The sequence below is a fragment of the Harmonia axyridis genome, chromosome 5, assembly GCF_914767665.1.
Source record: "Harmonia axyridis chromosome 5, icHarAxyr1.1, whole genome shotgun sequence".
Classification (NCBI taxonomy): domain Eukaryota; kingdom Metazoa; phylum Arthropoda; class Insecta; order Coleoptera; family Coccinellidae; genus Harmonia; species Harmonia axyridis.
In genome coordinates this window covers 39,890,946-39,913,618 of record NC_059505.1, presented here as the reverse complement: position 1 = coordinate 39,913,618, position 22,673 = coordinate 39,890,946, and the positions used below count along the sequence as shown (strand labels likewise).

The 22,673-nt window shown below is 34.7% G+C and overlaps 2 protein-coding genes across 3 annotated transcripts; one reads left to right on the top strand and one right to left on the bottom strand.

Annotated features, from left to right (window-relative positions):
• Nucleotides 1-40: 40 nt before the first annotated feature.
• LOC123681123 (RING finger protein 37) lies at nucleotides 41-1,484 on the bottom strand. Its single transcript, XM_045619339.1, has one exon. It carries the CDS (start codon nucleotides 1,326-1,328, stop codon nucleotides 141-143), a length of 1,188 nt encoding a protein of 395 aa, XP_045475295.1. The 5' UTR covers nucleotides 1,329-1,484; the 3' UTR covers nucleotides 41-140.
• A 2,374-nt stretch (nucleotides 1,485-3,858) lies between these two features.
• LOC123681122 (peroxisomal acyl-coenzyme A oxidase 3) lies at nucleotides 3,859-20,902 on the top strand. 2 transcript variants are annotated; one of them, XM_045619338.1, is made up of 11 exons: nucleotides 3,859-3,916; nucleotides 5,409-5,505; nucleotides 7,058-7,184; nucleotides 9,609-9,926; nucleotides 12,101-12,420; nucleotides 14,380-14,662; nucleotides 16,408-16,530; nucleotides 16,596-16,944; nucleotides 16,998-17,113; nucleotides 18,740-19,063; nucleotides 20,718-20,902. In XM_045619338.1, the coding sequence occupies exons 3-11, from the start codon at nucleotides 7,059-7,061 to the stop codon at nucleotides 20,829-20,831; spliced, it is 2,073 nt and encodes a 690-aa protein (XP_045475294.1). In that variant the 5' UTR covers nucleotides 3,859-3,916; nucleotides 5,409-5,505; nucleotide 7,058; the 3' UTR covers nucleotides 20,832-20,902. The 2 variants fall into 2 exon arrangements, with proteins under 2 accessions (XP_045475294.1, XP_045475293.1); XM_045619337.1 differs by lacking the exons at nucleotides 3,859-3,916; nucleotides 5,409-5,505 and adding an exon at nucleotides 6,574-6,695.
• Nucleotides 20,903-22,673: the final 1,771 nt, after the last annotated feature.

Below are 22,673 nucleotides of genomic sequence, written 5' to 3'. Positions count from 1 at the left end.
AAGTGACAATTTAAATGAAGTAGTTCAATAAAACTCAGAGTCAGTAGTTAAAATAATTTACTATCATAACCTTTGAAGTGAAATCAAAACAAACAATGTATAAAATATGTCTATAATACAATGAATTAATAAATACAAATTCATGAATGAAACCTTTCTACATTACTTCTGGAAAAAGGCTCATTACAGTTTTTACATTTCAAATCATAACAAATTGCATTTAAACATTTTCTACAGTAAAGATGTTTACATGGTAAACTAAAAAGCATTTCTGTACTTTTACAATCACAACAACAATCAGGATCACTATCTTTGAATTGTTTGTAGTTAAATTTAGATGTATCAATAATGATTTCATCACCATCATCCAACTTGAGTTTTTTCACTTTATTCACATTATTGTCACATCTGTTCACTGGAGGTTTTTCCTTTCGGCCTACTGTACGAGCTATAGTGAAGAAAGCAGGTTTTGATGAATTTTGCAATACAAACATGTCTATCCTACACTTCAAAGCACTATTTAGTATTGGTTTTGAAGTACTTGTAAACTTAAGTCCAGTAAAAGGGTCTCCTGGTTTTCTACCAAAATCTTTTTCAAATGCAACATGTTTGTCTAGAGTACTCTGGTCTATTGTTTTACCACTAGGAAGAGTCATAGGAATTGTCATCAATTGATAAGTGAGATCATCTTTGAAATCTTCAGGTATACCATCACCTTCCTTAGAAACATTTTCAGACATTTTATCAGCTGGGATGAGGGGATTGAAGTCTATTTTTGATCTATCATATAGTTTCTGCACAGTTTCTTTAGTTACATCAGAACAATTTCTAGCAACTTTACCCCAAATTTCAACTGAACCCAAGCAAGGTACGAATCTACCTGATCTTATTATTCTAATTTTAATTTTTTTAGCATTATGCAACAGTCTGCCAACCCTTTTCAAAAAGCAGATACGAAAATTTTGTGGCAAATTTTCTGGTAACTTTTCTTTTGTATATTGTCTGCTGGATAGAAACACGACTCCTTCTTCATCATCATGTAATGACTTCCCAATAGAAACAAATCTACCTGAACATTCTGCGAAAATTTCGAGTCCTGTAGATCTGTGATTACCTACAGAGCTTTTTATCTGAATGTAATGAATATCGACAGGGCAAATTAACTCGAAATCCAACTCGATTGGAGGTTTAATGGTTGTGTAAGCCAAAAATCCATTGGCTCTCTCCAGAAAATTTCCACTTATTAAATTTTTCGCCTCATAACCATCCATTGCACTTTTATCACATACAACTTTTGGAATCAGGGATGAATTCAAAAAATTTATCATTTTGAGAATTGAGTGGAATAAAAAATAAATAAAACTTAAAATTAGGCTAACTAATGAACTGTCCTGAATTTCATATACATTAGCTATAGCATATGGATTAAAATTCAAAATGCAAAATAAATAAATAACTGCAAATTTGCCAGAGAAAACGTCAGGTCATTTAAACTACCAATCTCGGCAATGTCACGAAGTAACCATCACAGAAAAAAAAAGATGATATTTTTGCATCATGAGGTTATTATTAGTTCTGTGATTGTTACATTGGAATTGAAAATATTGATAATTATCAATATTTTAATCAATAAATATTCAATTTGTTCAAAAATAGAGGCAGAAATTTTCAAAATTCTAAAACTACTCTATCGCCATCTATTCACATCTTTGTAAACTGCAACCACTGAATAGAACGTTATATCAGTTACGTGCTTCCATCTCTCAACTGATAACAGAACTGTTACGTAGTTTTTAATTTTTTTTCTAGGTGGCGCCACGTCAATATCTAGGCCATAGACATAAAATAATATATTATAAATGTCTATGTCTTTAAGTAATGATCTTGATTCTAGGGGGAAAATTGATTAATGAATTGGGAGACAACCTTATTCGCTTTTAAATTCATTAAGATTATGAATGTTTACCAAAACAGAAATTTTAGTAAATCTGAAATGTTATTATTTTCAATTATATTTTCCACTAGGTTCTACCTACGACAATCTTTGACTTGACTGATTGATTTATTATTAATCCGATTTTAATAAAACAGAGCCTAAATACTGCTCCAAGCTGGGATTTATATGCATGTGAAAACCTCAAGCATATTCAGTAGTTTCAGAGTCTAGGTAACGTGCACTCAGACAGACGGAAATATAAAAAATACTTTTTTGTATTCTGCTGTCCATTTTCTTATCTCACATATTCAATTTTTGATGATTTTATTCAATGTACATAACAGGGTTTCTACTGGTTTATTATATGTATAGTTTCATTTATTATTTGATGTAATCTTTTCATCAATTTCGTAAATATTTCTTTGATAATTTCCAATTGCCAGAATTTCGACTAATATATTGTATACCTACGTATTTTGTACTTATAAGGATCAACAACTCAAATTATCACTTTTACTGTACCTATTCTTCAGGAAACACTTCTCGAGGGTTTTTATTACCTGCTAAATCCCTCTGTTTGTTGTGAGAGTCTTAAACGTTTCAAATAAATCATTTAGGACAAATAGCGTGCAGGTTCATCTTTTCAATTAGTTTACAACTTTTTTTTTTGTGTTTGATTTTGTGGATTCATCGAAATCTGGTAGTCAATAAGTAATATTAGGTAGAAAATGGTTTTTTGAGCTCTAGCTCTCTTTTTTTTTCTAGCTCAAAGAAATAAAATAACTAATTTGGAACACCCAATACATAACAGACAAATATAAAATAAGAATAAATATAAAATAACAGACAACGATAACATATGATAATAAATAACATCACCATAGAATAATAAACATAGATAGAGGTAGTATACGCAATTTTTACATGTCCCCAACATGGTTAGATTACGTTGTCGGATTGTGATATATTTTCAAATTCACAATTTTACTATATCGTTACGCATGTATGTTATATTGAATGAAATTTATTTATTTGAGTGATTCCCGATTAAATGTGCAAATTTGAATATTTGGAGCCCGATTTTTTCCTAATTGTCGAATTTATAATAAGCAGAATATTTCTTATTTTCTGTATCTACCTGCTGAAATCCAAGATTTGGCAACTTATGCTCTCCTAGTGTCATCGGTCGTTTCACGTCGTTTGGCGCGCTTGCAGTTTGTTTTGTGAATTTCTGATTATTTAGGTATTTATTTCGATATATTTTGAGTTAATATGAAACGTTGATTCACTATGGGACATGAGAAATGCTTTTTTTGTGGAGAAACTCGCGAATTGAGTGAAATATCGTATCACTGATATCTTTTCATTTCCGCGCGCTTCATGTCAAATTTGATAGTTCATGTTTGGGACAAAATTTGCTTACTTAAAACGACATATGCTCTCTCTATCTATGTTTATTACTCCGAACATATAACACATAACAACATTGTGGTCTCCAATAGGTGCTTTGATGAACGAGCGCCAATGGCGGATATAGCTCTTTTTCATGGAGGGGGGGGAGGTGTGGGTTGATGTAGTAACGATTCAAAATCAATAATTTGAAATATTTGGGAAATTTACAATTTGAAATAATTGCATGAAATATTTTATGTGCACCACGTTGGGTAACTTTCTTTCAGGGTTTCGATATTCATGGGGGGGGGGTTAAATACCCCCATTAACAACCCCCCCCCATGTAAATCTGCCCTTGACGAGCGCTCAAATGCTCCCGAAACCTAATCAGTGCATTTCTTCAAATGTCGTGAATTACTGATTGAAGATTCAATAGAAATGTTTCGGGTACTAGGAGAGCAGCACTTAAGCCGGTTGAATAAAGTAGGAGGGGGGCTTGACATAGTTCCTACGGCATCCGTATGTACCCCAAAGGAATTCCTTATGCCTTATTCCCATCAGTAGGATAGTTTTTGAACCCAGCGAGCAGGGGTAGGATTCTGTAACTTTCGTTATCATAGCAAACGAAAGCGATAACGTTACGAAGCGAAGCTAAGCGAAGCGAATGCGGTATTCTGTAAGCGTCTTTTTCTTTATCGTTTCGTTATCTTTACGCTTTTAGTTTCGTTGTCGGAGCTTACCGACTTTACACGAAGGAATAGTGGCAACGTTGCAAATAAGTAGATATTTAAGCTACTGTAGGATTCTGCAGGTTTTGACATATGAGGTACCTGAGATAATCTCTAATAAGAGCAATGAGATAAGAGTCCCTTTTATGGACTCTAGCTGAAATGTCCTTTGAATAATCCACAGTATTTAACTTGAGTATTGTCAGAAATTATATTTTGATTTATGACTCTCATTGGAAGTTACTTAACAAAGGGTTTCATACCATTTTAAACTGTTTAGTTTATCATTAAGAATGAATTAGCTAATTGAATACAGCACCTGAATGCAAATATTGAGTATTACAAAAAGTCTTATTTGAGCACTGGAAGAAATTCGAGATGGAACATCGTTCAATGGATTATAATTTAAAACCTTCATTCTTATTCCAGTTACAAAACCTACCCATACTACAAAATAAGTTCGGGGAGTCAACTAATAGTGTGTATAGGTATAAAGAAATATTCATCATGTTTTCAATGATTCTGATCATCGACGAGGAAATCTCAAGAAGAGTTCGTCTAACTCTTACAAGAGAGGAGAATAGATTTCTTCGAGATAGAAGTGATCCATTTAACTTAACGGATGAGAGATTCATAGACGTTTTCCGTTTGTCGAAACATTTAGTTCACGTTCTATTCGATGAATTGAAACCATTTATGGATAATTATTGGAGGAACACGAGAACGCCATTTGAACAGCGAATATTGATAACTCTGAGATTTTTTGCCAGTGGAAATTACCAACGCGGTATTGGACAAGAATATTTGCTAGCAGTAAGTCAACCCATGATCAGTCGTTGTGTTAGTGAAGTGACTAAATTGATTGACCATGTATTCCAAGGAAGAATTAAATTCCCTAAAGATTCTGAGAAGACCCAAAATAAAGGGAAATTTTTTGAAAAATGTGGAATACCAGGAATAATTGGAGCAATCGACTGTACGTACACACATAAAAATCTAACTTTCATAACGCAATTTTTCAATAATTAATAGAATGAATTTCAAACTTAATATTAAGAATTGTGATATTGTGAAGCAAAACATTCAAAATTATAACCTCGAAATCGAAATCATTCAAGTGTCATAATATGACGCTTAAGACTTGGTCACGTGGTAAAAGTAAACCAATCAAAAACGTCGTCGGACTTTTCGTAATGACAACGAACCCTAAAATGTTTCGTTATCGTCATGAGGTCGTTCTTTGCTTCGGCAAACACGACTATTACCGAATCCCTTTACAGAATACCGAACCGAGCAAAACTGTCGTTTCGTCACGTTTTCGCTTCGCTTTGCCGTTACAGAATCCCACCACTGGTCTTACTTAACTTCTTAGTGCGTTACCACCGCAGTTCGTACTCGTCAGATTATTTCATTCGTAGCATATTTGTCTTGTTATTATTCCCGATTTAGGTGAGTACTTCCTAATTTCCCTGAATGGTTTTGTTATTATTTATTTCCGTTTTTATTCGAATTTCTTTCATCATGATTTTCAAGGAAAATATTCGAAAATTCTTTTGAATATCGAGTTCCCAATTGAAATGTCTTTAATGTTTACTTGACTCATTATTCAATTTATTTATGGTGTTTGTATGAGCGCCAAGTATGTTTACTTACTATTATTCACGATAATTTACTCTTGGAAACGTTTGAGGAAAAAAATCAACTTCTCAGAAAATATTATTCATATTATTTCCTCTTGCACCCTTTGGTTGATTTTAGCAATTCTTTTTTTGAATTGTAGCTAGATTGTTCGGGAACATAACTGTTCAGATGCTGTCCTCAGGATATTCGTTTTTGTTATATACAGAATCGAACAAAAAACGTGAAACGTGAGTTTTTATTCTGAATATACCCTGTAAAGTGAATCGTTGATTGCTGAAAATGTACGCGAACGCTCAAATGTTGCCTCATCTCTTCTAAGCATTTCCTTTTTTTTTATTTACTGCGATATCTTAATTTTGAGATAAATTTTCTTAACTGTTTTCAGAAGAGAATATTTTGTTAGATTTTCAACCGAAATTAGCATATCACGTGAAAAAGATTCTAAATTGTAATAACTATATGCCAAATTTCAAGTGGATATCTTGTGAAGTGCTGATGCTATGCGAAAAAACTTGAAAAAAAATCAAATTTTACCACCTTGCATCTCGAAAACAGAGCGTTTGTGGACCTATAGTTGTAGGACTTTTTTTCCAAAAAGCTCCCGTGGAATCTCTCATTTTTGTTTGTAAGTCCAATCTAGGAACACTCTGTAATCTTAGTAGCAATGAAAGTATTCTTCCCTATTAAAATATCTAAAAAATTAATGATAACTTCAATCATAAAAGAAAAATAATGATTCGCCAATTTGCACTGATTGGTGACGCGTATTGTTCGTGAAATTGTATAATTACGTCAAAATTAAAAGAATATTTCTTTGATTAGATGTAAAATTAATGACAAGCAATATTGTGAACATGCTAGGAAATGATAACACTCTAAACAATAGGGCTATAAAAATATTATCTAGATAAGAAATTATTCAGATTTGCGGTGTCATTTTAGTACTGAGGATGTTAAATTATGCTTACAATGAAGAACATTGCACATTCTACAACAAGGTTTATAATTTTCCTAACGCACGGAATTTCTAATCTTATCGAAAGAAAAGCCAGAAACAAATGTTATGCGTCCAGATTTGAACTCGGGATTTCGCAGTTATTAGTCATCCAGAATTACATAATTTCGGCAACAATCGTAATGTTTTGATTAAAAAAAATTGTTTTCAACATACCCCTTTATAAGTGTTTATAATGTTATGATTTTATATGGTGTAATTGTTCATTATTTATCGTCATTTTTTGATCTTCATTCTTAATTCCACAATATTATTTATGTTCTACCTGTTGCTCGAAAGCTATAATACATATACTAAATTTGTAAAATTTGAGTTGTGAAGATAAAATTAAATTTTTTATTTCAGTATGAAGAATTATTGCATCGAGGATTTGCCTTCAGGTCCTTTGGACTCGTACAGGAAGCAAGCAACATTCAATTGGAAAGAAATGAAGCTGATTTTCGAACAGGATTTAAAATTTTACTCGGTCAAGGTCAGTATATATTTGATTATTATTAAAATAGGGTGAAACACAATATTATATGATAACTATCAATCTATCTATTGTATATCTAAAATTAATTCCTTTTTCCCTTGGTCACGGCATCACGCGTGAATGGCTGGACCGATTTCACTAATTCTTTTTTTGTTGTATTTGTTATTATTAGAAGAAGGTTCTTATGTGAGAAAAAAATACGAAAGTTGCACAGAAAACTAGAACATTTCACTTCTCTAATAAAATAATATGTCACTGGCAGTAATATTCAGGAAGTTGACATTAAAACAAAGAAGTGTAGTTTACATGCTTTTTGCAAACTTTTTTAATGAAATAATGTTTCACTGGCAGTAATATTCACGTAGTTGACATTAAAACGAAGAAACGTAGTATACATATGCTCTTTGCAAATATATCGGTCGGAGTTGGTCTATGGTCGGAGTTATAATAACAAAATACCTATATAATTCATTTACCATTTCTTAGTGTACTTTTCACATGGGTTTTTACAGGATAATTTGTAGTGTGTGTTTTTTTCTGAAGTGTTTGTTCAACAAGGTTAGTCAAATTAATATAGTGTTGGAAAGTTTGGATAGACCATTTTTATACTTTTACAAAAGAATAGGCACTATAGTTTTTTTATTTTCAATTGAATTTTTGTTTCTAAAAATGCCGGCAATTAGACGTTCAAACTTAAGTCGCAGAACCCGTAATGCTGCAAGTCGAAGAAATATAAGTAAAGAGCAAGTCAAACTGATGAGCAACATGAAACGCGGAATGAAGTTGAACGGAATCAATGGAACCGGAATCAACAAAATAGAAGTGTTGCGTTTAACCCCTATAGAGCTGCATTTAATTATAACAAAGAAATTGACTACAGTACACTGCATATTGCTTGATTATAGGGCGGTACGAAGTTCGCCAGGTCAGCTAGTGTACAATAAAAACGCCCTACAATATCTTTGTTTATATAAAATTGTTGAAAATCCTGTTTTAAAAAGCTTACTTTTGACTTTACACAAATATTTCGAAAAATTCGTAAATATTTTAGTTATTTCAATTTGAATTTATTTTTTTATGGCATACTGGTATTCTGCAATAGTGGCATGACGCAAAGATCATAAACTATTTATTTAGCCATAATGTATTTCACGTTTTTCACGAATTTATTTGTTATTAGTCTTGAAAATCTAAATATAGATTGTGGGATGATACAAAAACTTTTGACTTCCTACGTCAGTACTCATTCGTTATTTCCAAAGATTAAATTCCAGCTGTATCTTTACTTTTTCTTCAGAATGTTATGTCAAGAATATTTCTTATGCTTTTTATGAAAACCGAAATTGGCAGTATATTTTTTCATTTTATACAGGGGTTTCCTAAATTGGAGGTACAAACAAAAATGACATTTTTTTTTTCTTGCAATGATCCGAGGAATCTGTTCTTTTTGTTTGTACCTCCAACCTTTACTTTCGAGATACAGGGTGTTGAAGTTTGATGTCATCATGTGATATTCTAATTTTGAATTCAAAACTACAGGGTGGTATTTTTTCTTTTCTTCAGAACTTTTTTTGGTCGACCACTGGTAGTTAGAAAAATGTGAAGAGAAATTTTGGTCTAGTATTGAAAAAATGTCTAACAAATCTCTAGTAACTCCAAGGAAAATCCAAATTATTATAAAGATCCAGTTAGTAAAGTGTTAAAATCCTCCGAGGATCATTTTTGTTTGTAACTCGAATTTAGGAACACTCGGTAATCTTCGTTGCAATGAAAGTATTCTTGCTCATTAAAATATCTAAAAAAATAAATGATATCTTCAATCGTAAAAGAAAAATAATGATTCGCCAATTTGCACTGATTGGTGACGCGTATTATACGTGAAATTGTATAATCAAGTAAAAATTAAAAGAATATTTTTTTGATTAGATGGAAAATTAATGATGAGTAATATTGTCAACATGCTAGGAAATGATAACACTCTAAACAATAAAAAAATGTAAAGAGAAACTTTGGTCCAGTGCAGTACTTGTACTTTTGTCGAATTCGCTACTGATTTCGAGAAAAAAATGTCTAACAATTCTCTAGCAATCCTCAGGAAAATCCAAATTATTATAAAGATCCAGTTAGTGAGCTGTGATGAATAAATTAATTACAAGTTTTAGTACCTATTTACCCAATCTTTAGCAGAGAAATGAAGATTTGATAAACTGGTATAATCATCTTTTTTTTGTGATGATTATACCAGGACTACAAGAAACACCCTGTATCTCGGAAACAAAGCGTTTGCGGACCTATGCCTCCAAGACATTTTTCTCTTAAAATTATCCAAGGTATCCCTCATTTTCGTTTGTACCTCCAATCTAGTTGTCCTCTACCTCAATTAAAAAAATTAAATGACTGAATGTATAACTCTTTATCCAGATGAACTTATGGGACACACTAAGCAAGGAACCCCTTTTCTCGAGATCTAGGACAGTGCCAACCTCAGAAGAAGCTAAAAAATTAGCAGCTAAAAGATTGCACCGGTATCTGCAGTTGAACTTTTTTCCCTCAAATATGGCTGAGCTAACATACACTCAAAGGTTGAGGTTCATGATGGTCGTAAACGAGGCATTTGCAGCTGCTTTTCCAGACGTTGCAGTGAAACAAGCCATCGGTGTTGGTCTGGTGAAGAATACTTTAGCTACTTTGGGTACAGAAAGACATAAGCACTTCTTGGATGCCCTTTGGAGTGCAAAGGTGAATATGATGTTAAGTTTTTTTTTAAAGATATTTGTGTTGTAATTGGTAATCGAACAAATTCATGAAGTTCTTTCGAAGGATAATATAAGGTTTTCCAATAGGAATGATACACTGTGTATTACTTTTGACATTTTCTATGTCTTTGGAGTTCAGTAGGTTATTTAATCATGGAAAGATACGGACCAATGATTCCAACAGCCCATAAAGCGCACCAAACAGTCAGTTTTTCTGGATGTAACAGTGTTTCGACATACACTTGAGAATTAGCTTCACTCAAAATGCGGCAGTTTTGTTTGTTGACGTAGCCATTCGACCAGAAGTGCTCTTCATCGCTCTACAAAATAAAATGGACGTAGTGCGCGATACGTATTCCGCACAGAACCATTATTTTCAAAATAAAATTGCACTATTTGCAAGCGTTGTTCAGGTGTGAGTCTATTCATGATGAATTGCCAAACCAAACTGAGAATAAATCACTTAACAGCTATTAAATCGGTCGCCACCTTGAACAGTAATGCCAATTTAAAGTTATATACCTCGAAAAAAAAACACCCTATACTAGGTGATTCACCTATTAGACGTTTATGGAAAACCAATAATAACTTTGTGCTGAAAATTTGCATGTTGGGCATTGAGGCAATAATCTTTTTCCCTTAAATATTTTCAGACCTCTAGGTACAACTTCCGGTTATATCGGAAATTTCTTATTCCAAAAAAGTACCGAATATGTGGAAAGAAAACCATTACGAATTTCAATCCAAAAACTCTTATCGAAAAACCACTATATTTACTTGATATGGTTGTGACTGACTTTTTCCCCTTTCCTAAATTCAGTGTACTACTAACTTTTAATCACTTTTTTTCAGTCGATAGAAGTAACTTTTTGATAGGGATTTTTATAACTGTGTACATTTTGGTCTGTCCTTTTCTGATAAGAGGTTTCATTTTGGTATAAAAAAAAATAGTATATCAATGGATGTTCATTTCATTGTAAAGAGGAAGGTATGCTATAGTAACGATGGAAAACGATATCAGCCAAAAGGTCTACGGTTGCAGTCACTATATCCTTTTTTTGTGCGTCTACTGCGTTCGCCGTCTTCGGTGCTCATTTCACTAGTTTAAGATTAGTATACCAATCAACGATGATTGATTTTCCTGGTGCATACCCCGGAAACTCTTCATCGAGCCAAGATTTTGCTTCAACTGTATTTTTTCCCTTCAAAAAGCAATATTTTATCAGCACACGAAATTCCTGTTTTTTGAATCTTTTCTCAAATAACAAAAGTAGCTACACTCACAGCGCAATATCTTACAAACTAATAGTCGGACTGCTACCAAATTTTGACACCGTTAGAAGGTTGGTACTAACTAAAAATCATATGGATTCAATACTAGCACCGCCATCTGTGCATTAGACCAGAGACTTTTCAATTCAAATCAGTTTTACTATTCCCGGTCGGGATGGTGCTTCATGACGACCCAAAAAGGCTATAGTTTTGCGAACTGCGACTGCAAAAATGTCACCATTTTTTAAATAAATTTTTTCTACATTCATGCAAAAAGCAAAACTTTATTGAACTATATTTAGTGGAAAAAGAAGTTCTTATTGCACTCATATCTGTCAAATATTCCAGCCTGAAGGAAATAACGATGTACAGTTACTAAGTACTCGTACGTTTACAGCAGTAACGAATCAAGAAGTGGATTTAAAAAGTACTTCACTACGAATTATTCATATTGAAAATTGCACCAATTGTTCATTCACTTTCAACATTGAGGGTAAAAATAAAGTTTGAGTTGAATTGTTCGTAACGTATTAGTTCCTGTTTCAATGCAAATCGATATTAATAATGAAGTATTCAAGTTGCGCTTTTCATTTTCCTACACCTAGTGCCGCACCTCAATAAATCACTTTTTGCTTTTTGCATGAACGTAGAAAAAATGTTATATGCAACTCGTGCAAAAATTGTTTATTGCACTTGTTGCATAAATAACAATTTCAATTGTTGAAGCTAGTATCGTTCCATTTTTAGTAATGGCGTTGTTTTTACTTGTCAAAAGTCAAAAGATGACAACTGTCCATCCCAAAATGAAACCTTTTATTGCAAAAAACTTTATTCAGAGATATCCTCCTCCACAGAAACCAAAATTAATTGATACGTTTTGTCCAGGTTGTAGCTTGCATAATTCTGACTGAAGTAGCACATGGAAGTAACACTAAACAAATGAAAACGACGGCAACTTTCGACAGAAAGACTCAAGAATTTATAATTAACACTCCTGACTTTTTAGCAGCAAAGTGTTGGAGTGGTAACTTGGGAAAAACAGCTACTTTGGGAATTGTTTTCGCTCAGCTGATAACCAACGGTCAGAATTACGGTCTTCATGCCTTCGTGGTGCCACTGAGGGATCCGAAGACCCTTCTGCCTTATCCAGGATTGACCATAGGGGATATGGGTGAGAAGATTGGCCTCCATGGTATTGACAATGGGTAGGAAAATTATTTCGTACGAATGTGTTTCAAATTGCAATTCTAATCATTGGATTTCTAGAACTACAGCAGTTAGAGAAAGTAAATAGCGTATTTTAGCGCTCTTTTTTTCAAAAAACGAAAAAACTGAATTTATCAATATTTTGTTCATTTTCTAGATAAGTACTAAAATTGAGTTTTTCAATTTTGATCAAACCATCATAACTTCCACATTATTACGCTATGAAACAAACGTATTATTTGTGGAACTTTCAGTAGGATATGATGGTTATGCTCGAGAAATCAGTTCTCACAAGTTTTTGAGTTAAAATATTTTCCCAATAGGAATGATACAATTTCAAATGGTTATAATGGCAACACTGTGTATTATTTTTTGACATTTCTTATGTCATTTGTGTTCAGTAGGTTATGTCTCTCAATTATGGAAAGATACACGTTTCAACAATGTTTGGATATTTCACAATAACGTTTCAAAGCGACAGCATTAGGAATTTGTAAGTTATCATGGAAAACCCCAATTATCGTTCATATCTAAAAAATAAAAGGAATTGCTATAGTTCCGGAAGTCTCATCATTAGATATCAATTTTTAACCCCCTGTACACATTTTTTTAATTTTACAGGAATAAAGGAATATCATTTTTTAATTTTTTGTTTAGATACATTAGGCCAATTGAAAAGTCCCCGGTCTGATATACAGATGGCGGTGCTAGTATTAAATTCATATGATTCTTAGTTAGTACCAACCTTCAAACGATACGTGTCAAAATTTGACAGCAATCCGACCATAAGTTTGTGAGATATTGCGTTGTGAGTGTAGCTACTTTTGTCATTTGAAAAAAGATGAAAAAGGAAATAATTTCGTGAGCTGATAAAATATTGCTTTTTGAAAGGAAAAAAATACAGTTGAAGCAAAATCTTGGCTTGGTGAAGAGTTTCCGGGGTCTGCACCAGGAAAATCAACCATCATTGATTGTTATGCTAAGTTTAAACGTGGCAATCAACCTCGCGATCTCACTGTCGATCAAAAGCAACAATGTTTTAATGATTCTGAACAGTGTTTGAAGCTGTTTAAGTACAATAAACCTGAATTTTTGCTTCGATATGCGACAATAGATGAAACATGGCTCCATCATTTCACTCCGGAGTCCAATCGACAGTCAGCTGAGAGGACTGCTCACGATGAACCGAATTCAAAGCAAGAAAAAACACAACAGTCAGCTGGCAAGGTTTTGGCATCAGTATTCTGGGATGCGCAAGGTATAATATTCATTAATTACCTCCAAAAGAGCCAGACCATCAACAGCGATCATTATATAGCGTTATTGGATCGTTCAAAGGATGAAATCGTTAAAAAAGGCCTCATTCGAAGAAAAAAAAGGGTGTTGTTTCATCAAGACAATGCGCCGTGTCACAAATCAATGAAAACTATGGCTTCGAATTGCTTCTGCATCCACCGTATTCCCCAGATCTGGCTCCCAGTAACTTTTTCCTGTTCTCAGACCTCAAAAAATGCTCGTTGGAAAGAATTTTAGCGCCAATGAAGAAGTAATCTCCGGAAATGAGGCCTGTTTTGAAGCGAAAGACAAATCGTACTACAAAATGTTTCTGGTCACGGAATTATTGGATAATTTATTTTTGTTATTTTTTCAAAATTTTAGGGTTCTGGTGATGTACTCAACGTGAAAATTCACATGAGGCTTTCTAAATGCAACATTTCATTTCGATAAAATTGATGTTTTGCAAATTTTCCACATAGTGGAAAATAAAATCTCTCATTGGAAAACCCTATAGATTCAGATCATTTCAAGCCCAAATCTTAAACCAACATTCCAACGAACTCTCAGCGCCATTTCTCAACGTGAAACCAACCAAAATCACACCTTTTGACTCTTGTGCGCCCGTATATAGAAATATACGCAACTTGTATACTCTACCGCTTCAACCGAACCCATTTCAGATTCGTCATCTTCAAGGACTACAGGATACCGAGGCAGAATCTGCTGAACAGGATCGCCGACGTGACCCCAGAAGGAGAATACGAGAGCAGCTTCTCAGAGCCGGGTAAGATCCTGGGAGCTGTCCTGGAAAACCTGTCGCTGGGACGTCTGGGTATAATGCAGGGGAGTGTAAACACGCTGATAAACGCCGTCACCATCGCTGTACGTTACGCCGCCGTCAGAAAACAGTTCTCGAACGATGGGAACGGTTCTGAGAATTCGATAATAGAGTATCAGTTACACGTAAGTAAAATGTTGATCCGACACTGATGGAATATTCGTGAGAATTGTATGGGATGGCCTATATGTATATGCTACGTTTTCGGGTTTGTATAAGCTTGTATTAATTCGAAGAAATGCAATCTTATATGTTTGACGTTTGGCTTTTAAAAAGCTGATGAAGGGTTTTACAGAACTCTTTAAGACGAATTAACTGGATGAAATTCATGGTGAATACATACTTTTGATTTTGTGAAAAACGTCGGGATAAACTTAAACAATAAATGATCTAAACCTACTACAATTTTATTATTCCCACTATTGAAACTTTGAAATCTTTTAAGGAAAACGAATATTTCACCTGAAATAATAACAGTTCACCTAAAGAATCTCTTCTCTGTGTACTATGATTTGACACCATTAGATTTTGTTACATAGGCTCACAAATTTGATTGCGCCATTTTTTTCCGAAATTCGAGGCTTAATTGTAAAGAACTGGTTATACATTCATGATTTGAAGTATATTCTATCGCTGACCACTACTTTCTCTCATCTTTCGGGCAGAGTACGAATCCCGCGTTGAGAATACTGGTCATCTTTTGAAGCGATCTACGAACTTTATCATGTCTCTCGTTGTATTGCGGCCGTTTGTCTTTCAATGCTAGGCTCAAACGTATTATTTATTTTCGATAACGATCGCCTGTGATTGTTGCAGTCGGTTTTAACAACTCATAATATACTACGCCGAGCTGGTCCCACCAAATAATGAGCATGATCTTGGAACTGTGAATATTCGGTTTGGCCGTCGACGTGGAAGTATGGCCGGGATATCCCCATGATTCTCTGTGCTTGGGATTATCGTAATGAACCCATTTTTCGTCTCCAGTCACAATGCGAGGCTGAAATCCCTTCCGTCTTTGCCTTGCAAGCAGCTTTCAACAAGCAAACAAAAGCCGTTTAATATTTCTCGGCTTCAACTCGTACGGCACCCACTTTCCTTGTTTCTGAATCATTCCAATGACTTTCAGTCGTTTTGAAATGGCTTGTTGCTTCACTTCTAATGATCCTGTCAATTCTTGTTGCGTTTGACACGAGTCTTGATCAAATAAGGCCTCTAATTCTGCCACTCCGAAAACCTTCCCTCTTCCACCGCCATGCTGGTCTTCGACGTCAAATTCACCGTTCTTGAATCGTTGAAACCACTCTCCTCACATTCTTTCACTAATAGCGGCTTCACCATAGGTATTTGAGAGCATTCAATGAGCCTCAGCCGCAGATTTCTTCATAGTAAAGCAGAAATTCGAAACCTCCCACAAATGACGAGAATATGGCTCGTAAACTGACATGTTGAATCGAGAATAACTTTATGATGCAGACACAAATCGACTTATATTTGAAGGTGTTATGTTAACAAATACCTCAGCTTATTATATGACATTTATGATCTATTTATTTCGACTACCTCTTACCGCTACAGCCATCTATTGCAAAACGGCGAAAGCAAAGTTGTACACCAAATAACACTTTTCCATTTTCAAATGATAAATGTTTTTCTTTAAATGTGTTAAAAGAAAATGTCTAACGGTGTTGAATTCGGAGACCTTGGTAGCCTGAAATTATCATAGATAGCGAGGATTTCAGAACTTACGCTCTTATAGATGCACCCTTTCGAGTCCCCTAGATTTTGGGATAATATCACCCATATCAGAGAATCTTGAATAAGTGAATAAGATACTACAAAAATGTTGTAATTTCTTATGTTTTTACAGCAATGGAGACTTTTCCCATACGTGGCAACAGCTGCAGTCTACAAAATCTTCATCAATTCCTTTGCAAACGACTATCTAGACGCTGTCGACAAATCTAACACCTCGGACAGGTTAGAAGAAGTTGTAAGTACCAAAAGATCGCATCTAAAAAGCTTCGTTTACTCATTTATAAAATTTCCACCATACAGAATGACCTGATATCAGAGATACACTCAATAGTCAGCGGTGCAAAGGCTCTCTTAACCTGGACGACAAGAGACGCCATCCAAGAATGCAGGGAAGCTTGTGGTGGCCACGGTTATCTCAGGGATGCTGGGCTTGGAGATCTTAGAAACGATCACGATCCAACTGTCACTTACGAAGGTGACAACAACGTCCTTCAACAACAATCCTCCAACTGGCTTTTGAAACAATGGCATAACGTCAACCAGAATAAGAAGACTAGCTCTCCTTTGTGCACATCTGAATTCTTCAACCATCACCTTCAAATAAAGAATAAGAAGATTGGATACGAGGGCCACATCAAGAACTTAAAATGTAAATAGCTTTGATACGTTCGAAACATTCTTGAATAAACGATTTTCCTACAGGCATCATAGAGTGTTATGAATGGTTGATCATTTATTTGGTGGATAGGGTGTCGAAGAAGATGCAGCAGCTTTGTCAGCTTGGTCATAGCAGGTTTGCTGCTAGGAATCTTGTCCAGGTGAGAAATTTGGCGCTCCTTGATTGTTCTTACCCGAACGGTTCACAATGCATTCTCTCCTTTGTTATATATTAGCTGTAATATTCCTCTCCTTCAAAAACTCAACTGTCTGCAACCTCTAGCTGCCTTCATATGTGACTTAAAACAAGTGGTCGAAGACCAGAAATGGTTTTAAGCGATCGTAAATTTATTGGTTGCATTGAGTTCCAAAATTAAGAAAAAGCATCCTCGAATGCAAAAAAAAACTTTCTCTTCCACCAAGAAAATGCTTTGTCTTAAATCAATGAAAACCATGGTTGAATTGAACAAATAGTGCTTCTGACTGCTTGACCACACAGCTCATTCTCCAGATCTAACTACCAGTAAGTAGGTATTAGCTTTTTGCAGTGGAGCATGCACTAAGACATAACAGTCAGCACAGAACCTTGAATCTAATACAATCTAACTCCCTCAATTATTTATGTACTTATGTACTTTTCTAGTCAAAGTAATAATAACCTTAGTAGGAGATTTTTTTTCGTTATTCAGGAAATAAATATGCCCCTTTTTATAAAGGGTGTTTTTTTTAGAGCTATAGAACTTTTAATTGAAATAAAACAACGATGGATTATTCGATTGACATGAATTTTATTTATCCGCAAGATAATCTTGTGGCATTACATTTTAAATATAATTTCTGGCATATGATCGCCACGGCTGGCTCGGATGTAGTCCAATTTTCGATTACTTTTTCCAACATTTGTGGCCGTATATCGGCAATAACACGGCGAATGTTGTCTTCCAAATGGTCAAGGGTTTGTGGCTTATCCGCATAAACCAATAACTTTACATAGCCCCACAGAAAGTAGTCTAGCGGTGTTAAATTACAAGATCTTGGAGGCCAATTCACAGGTCCAAAACGTGAAATTAGGCAGTCACCAAACGTGTATTTCAATAAATCGATTGTAGCACGAGCTGTGTGACATGTTGCGCCGTCTTGTAGGAACCACAGCTCCTGGACATCATGGTTGTTCAATTCAGGAATGAAAAAGTTAGTAATCATGGCTCTATACCGATCACCATTAACTGTAACGTTCTGGCCATCATCGTTTTTGAAGAAGTACGGACCAATGATTCCACCAGCCCATAAAGCGCACGAAACAGTCAGTTTTTCTGAATGTAACGGTGTTTCGACATACACTTGAGGATTAACTTCACTCCAAATGCGGCAGTTTTGTTAGTTGGCGTAGCCATTCAACTAGAAGTGCGCTTCATGGCTAAACAAAATAAAATGGATGTAGTGCGCGATACGTATTCCGCACAGATTACAGAACCTTTATTTTCGAAATGAAATTGCACTATTTGCAAGCGTTGTTCAGGCGTGAGTCTATGCATGATGAATTGCCAAACGAAAATGAGAATAAATCACTTGCCAGCGGTTAAATCGGTCACCATCTTGAATAGTATTGCCAACTTAAAGTTATATACCTCGAAAAAAAACACCCGTTATAATTTACCACCTTCTTTTGTATTCAACAACATTTCATTGGGAAAGTGTTTATAATCATTTAAAAAAATGGTTGGCAAGAGCAGATCTTTTTGATCCCTTCATGACCCAAATTTGAAATATCTTTCTTTTCATCGAAGGTCTACAAAAGCAGAGTAATGTCCAGAGCATATGCAGAATTGAACGCAATCAGATACTACGAAACGAAAATTCAGAGTTACCAACCTGATCTTCGAAACACCTTGGACCAATTAGGGGTTCTGTATGGACTTTACAATCTGGATAAGCATCTGGTGTACTTTTATCAAGGTGGATTTTGCGATGGTCCTTCCATGGCGAAAGATGTGAAGAGTGGGATCCTAGAGCTCTGTCAGCAGTTGAAGCCGAACATCTTGTCTGTAGTGGATGCACTAGCTCCTCCAGATTTTGTCGTTAATTCTATCTTGGGAAAGTCGGATGGTAAAGTGAGTAAACTGTTAATTTTGCCTTCAGCTGTAAGATATTGTCGAAATTCGTTTTTTCTCTAAGTGGACACAATTGTACAGTGCATCCCATTTTGGGTGGGACAGCCAGGTTTCTCGCTTGTTATTTAAAATAGAGCCTTGCGGTTTTCACGTTCCTCTCCTACTTTTTCGTGAAACTCAAGTTGGTCTAATCAGATTTTGCATAACTGTTTCCGTTCAAGAGATACAGGGCGATTTTGGAAATTGATACTTTTCCGACCCCTCCTTTATCTCCGAAGTTATTAGAAATATGCTGAGGTGAAAACTACGTCTGAATAAGAATTCTGCGTAGAATCCAGTGGCGTGCTCAATTTTTTTTTCGGGGTATGGTTTCGAAGATTCAACTATATATTTTTTAATGGAACACATTACTCCGTTGAATTCGTTATTTTTTTCTCTTCAAAATGATGTATGATACTATGTAGGTAGGATGTTCAGAAATTTTAAAAAAACACTAAAACATCAAATAATGATGATTTTTTGTTAATGATCAATGGATTTCCCATATGAAAAAAAGGAACAATTGGATAATTTTCATTTGTAGAGTAAGCAAACAAAGATAATACACTCTCACTAACATGAAAAACAAAACGTAACCTAATAGCAACAAATAAATAATACAAAAATTCATAAACATTGCGCAATATCTTACAGATTAAACTGTTCAAATTGCTGTCCATTTTCCCCTAATACATAATTGACAAAACTTTTCAATACGCCTTCAATACAATACATTTTCAATAGTTCTTCGGGACTGTTGCGTCTTTTATTGTAGTATAATTTATGTATTAGGGAAAATGAACAGCAATTTGAACAGTTTATCTGTAAGATATTATGCAATGTTTATGAATTTGTGTATCATTCATTTGTTGCTATTAGGTAGTTACCTACGTTTTGTTTTTCATGTTAGTGATGAGTGTATTATCTTTGTTTGCTTACTCTACAATGAATAAAAATCACAAATGAAAATTATCTAATTGATCCTTTTTTTCATATGGGAAATCCATTGATCATTAACAAAAAATCATCATTTTTTGATGTTTCAGTGTTTTTTTAACATTTCTGAACATCCTACCTACATAGTATCATACATCATTTTGAAGGGAAAAAAATAACGAATTCAACGAAGTAATGATATATAGGGTGTTCCTTCAAATAAAATATAGGTTTGTGTTGAATCTTCAGAACCATATCCCGAAAAAAAATGTTGAGTAGGCCACTGGATTCTACGCAGAATTCTGATTCAGACGTAGTTTGAACCACAGCATTATTTCTAATAACTTCGAAGATAAAGGAGGTGTCCGAAAAGTATCAATTTCCAAAATTACCATGTACCTCTTGAACGGAAACAGTTATGTAAAATCTGATTAGACAACTTGAGTTTCACGGAAAAGTAGGATAGGAACGTGAAAACCGCAAGGCTCTATCGTAAATAACAAAATGGGATGCACTGTACTTTGTCACGAAAAATTTGAGCATACTCTGCAATTTGGTTTGCTTGGCTCCAATTTAGTAATTCTAAAAATGCGCCACATTTCGAACAAATTATCACACATATTTTTCTTTCTCGACATCATTTTGTTTAGAAATACTTATTCACTTTTTTTTATTTCAGTTATACGAACATATTGAACAGAGTATATCCAATAATATGGATAGGTCAGAATGGTGGAAGGATATCATTATAAAAGGATCTCCGGATTTTACAAAATTGAAGAATAAATTGTAATAGATTAGAGCTTTAAAAATGACTGTATACCAAAGTTGAATTAACTATTATTAAATATCTATTTAGGAACACTTTGTTTTGTAGTTTGTCAAACCCCTAAAACCTAAAATTCCTTTTCATCTGAATCCAATCAATGAATTAACAGAACTAGTGTAAGACTGACAGTTTCGTAAAACTAATAATTTGATTCTTTAGAGTAAAAGGTTCACTTCAGACCAGTTTCTGGGCGCCCTTTTATATTTCTGAAAAAATATAGTCTTGATTCTTAAAAACAACATGAGGTTGGTCCGCTTTGCTGCCTTTATCAACATTCCCTTCAATAAAAATCTCCAAACCGTCTTTACTAAGCCACCTGTTCAACAAATAACACATGACAACCCAACCAATATAAGCAGCATTGCCTATTACCCTAATTGAATGAGGAATGAAATGTATTTCACGAAAACGAAAAACCATACATCGAATTACGTGGAAGTTGTTTACACATTCAACATATGGAAAATTCCTACTATTTTGCATTCGGAACTAGTTACTGATAGATGCTAAATTTTTTCAGCGGAACATATGTTTTTAATCCCATTTAGTTTTCGAAGCTTTGCATGCGTTACCGCCCTTTATATCTTGTGGTGTGATAGGTGATCATTCATCGATCGTACGCAGTGTCTTGTGAATGTGAGAATCAGATCAGATATGATACTTACGCATTGTTGATCAGCGTCGAAGAAATCCAGGAATTTATTGTAGGTAAAAATGTCCGAGAAAAAAAAGAAACCCAGTGGGGCAGGTGTTTTTTTTTGTTGGGGGGGGGGGGGGTTGTTTATTGATACTTTTTCAGCAGGGGCGCCGAAAAATTCTTTGCTTCAGGCGCCAAAATTGCTCGAGCCGGCCCTGATTTTTCCACCGTTTTTTCACTATTGCCGACCGAGAAGGTGCTTCACGACGACTCAAAAGACATTCAGTTTTGAGAACTGGGACTGAAAAATTTTTACCACTTTTGTAGTTAATTTCAACAATTTCAGTACGTTGTTGAAGCGTGTATGGTTACATTTTTAGTAATGTCATAGTTTTCACTTGTCAAATGTCCAAAGAAAACAGCTTCAAAAGTGACAACTGCCCAGATAGCGGACCATTCGGAATGAAACTTCTCATTGGAAAACCCTTCATTTTCCAACCTCTACCATTCAAAATAATAACTCAACCCCCGTATTTCTGTCAGACACAAGTCACAAAGCATATCCACAAAAACCATGTAATGTTTATTCTTTTTCGGATCGGTCTGCACCAATAAAAATCCCAATCCCAGACTTTTCCCATAACGAAAATTATTCACAGCGGTGATACCAAGATCGCCGGCAATTCTTCCTCCGGTTCCAATTTGAATTCTTCGAGTTTCAACGTAACGGCCGAAAAAAGTGGAGATTTTCTTTCTATATTTTCTGCGCATCGGCAGATTTCATTACAAACCGCGCGTCTCCCGAACTCCAGTTGTGGATTTCCTCCTGCCATGTCAACTGCATCCGGTTTCCCATCGGGAAATGTGCGAAGCGCGCTCGCGAAAAAATGTAAACGGTAAGTAGGAGCTTATCGACAGAAAAAAATTTTTTTTTGGAAAAATTTTGCCGATCAGAAATTTTGGCGATCTGGTTCAGTGATAGTTGAATGAATTTCACTAATTAAGTAAAAGAATTCGTAATTATTCTATGTTTTAATTTCTATGTATTTTCACTTCGTTTCTGTGTTAGACGTCAAACTGACATTTGATTTAAATATGAATATATTTGTCGATTAATTTTGATTTTACAAGTTGAAGGGTTCGAAAAATGCGAAATATTTATTTAATAT

Coding starts and splice junctions, on each gene's coding strand:
- LOC123681123 (XM_045619339.1), bottom strand. CDS start 1,328: ATGATAAATTTTTTGAATTCATCCCTGATTCCAAAAGTTGTATGTGAT.
- LOC123681122 (XM_045619337.1), top strand. CDS start 6,658: ATGCTTACAATGAAGAACATTGCACATTCTACAACAAG. Junction 14,663..16,407: donor TAATAGAGTATCAGTTACAC/GTAAGTAAAATG, acceptor ATGTTTTTACAG/CAATGGAGACTTTTCCCATA. Junction 16,531..16,595: donor CGGACAGGTTAGAAGAAGTT/GTAAGTACCAAA, acceptor TCCACCATACAG/AATGACCTGATATCAGAGAT.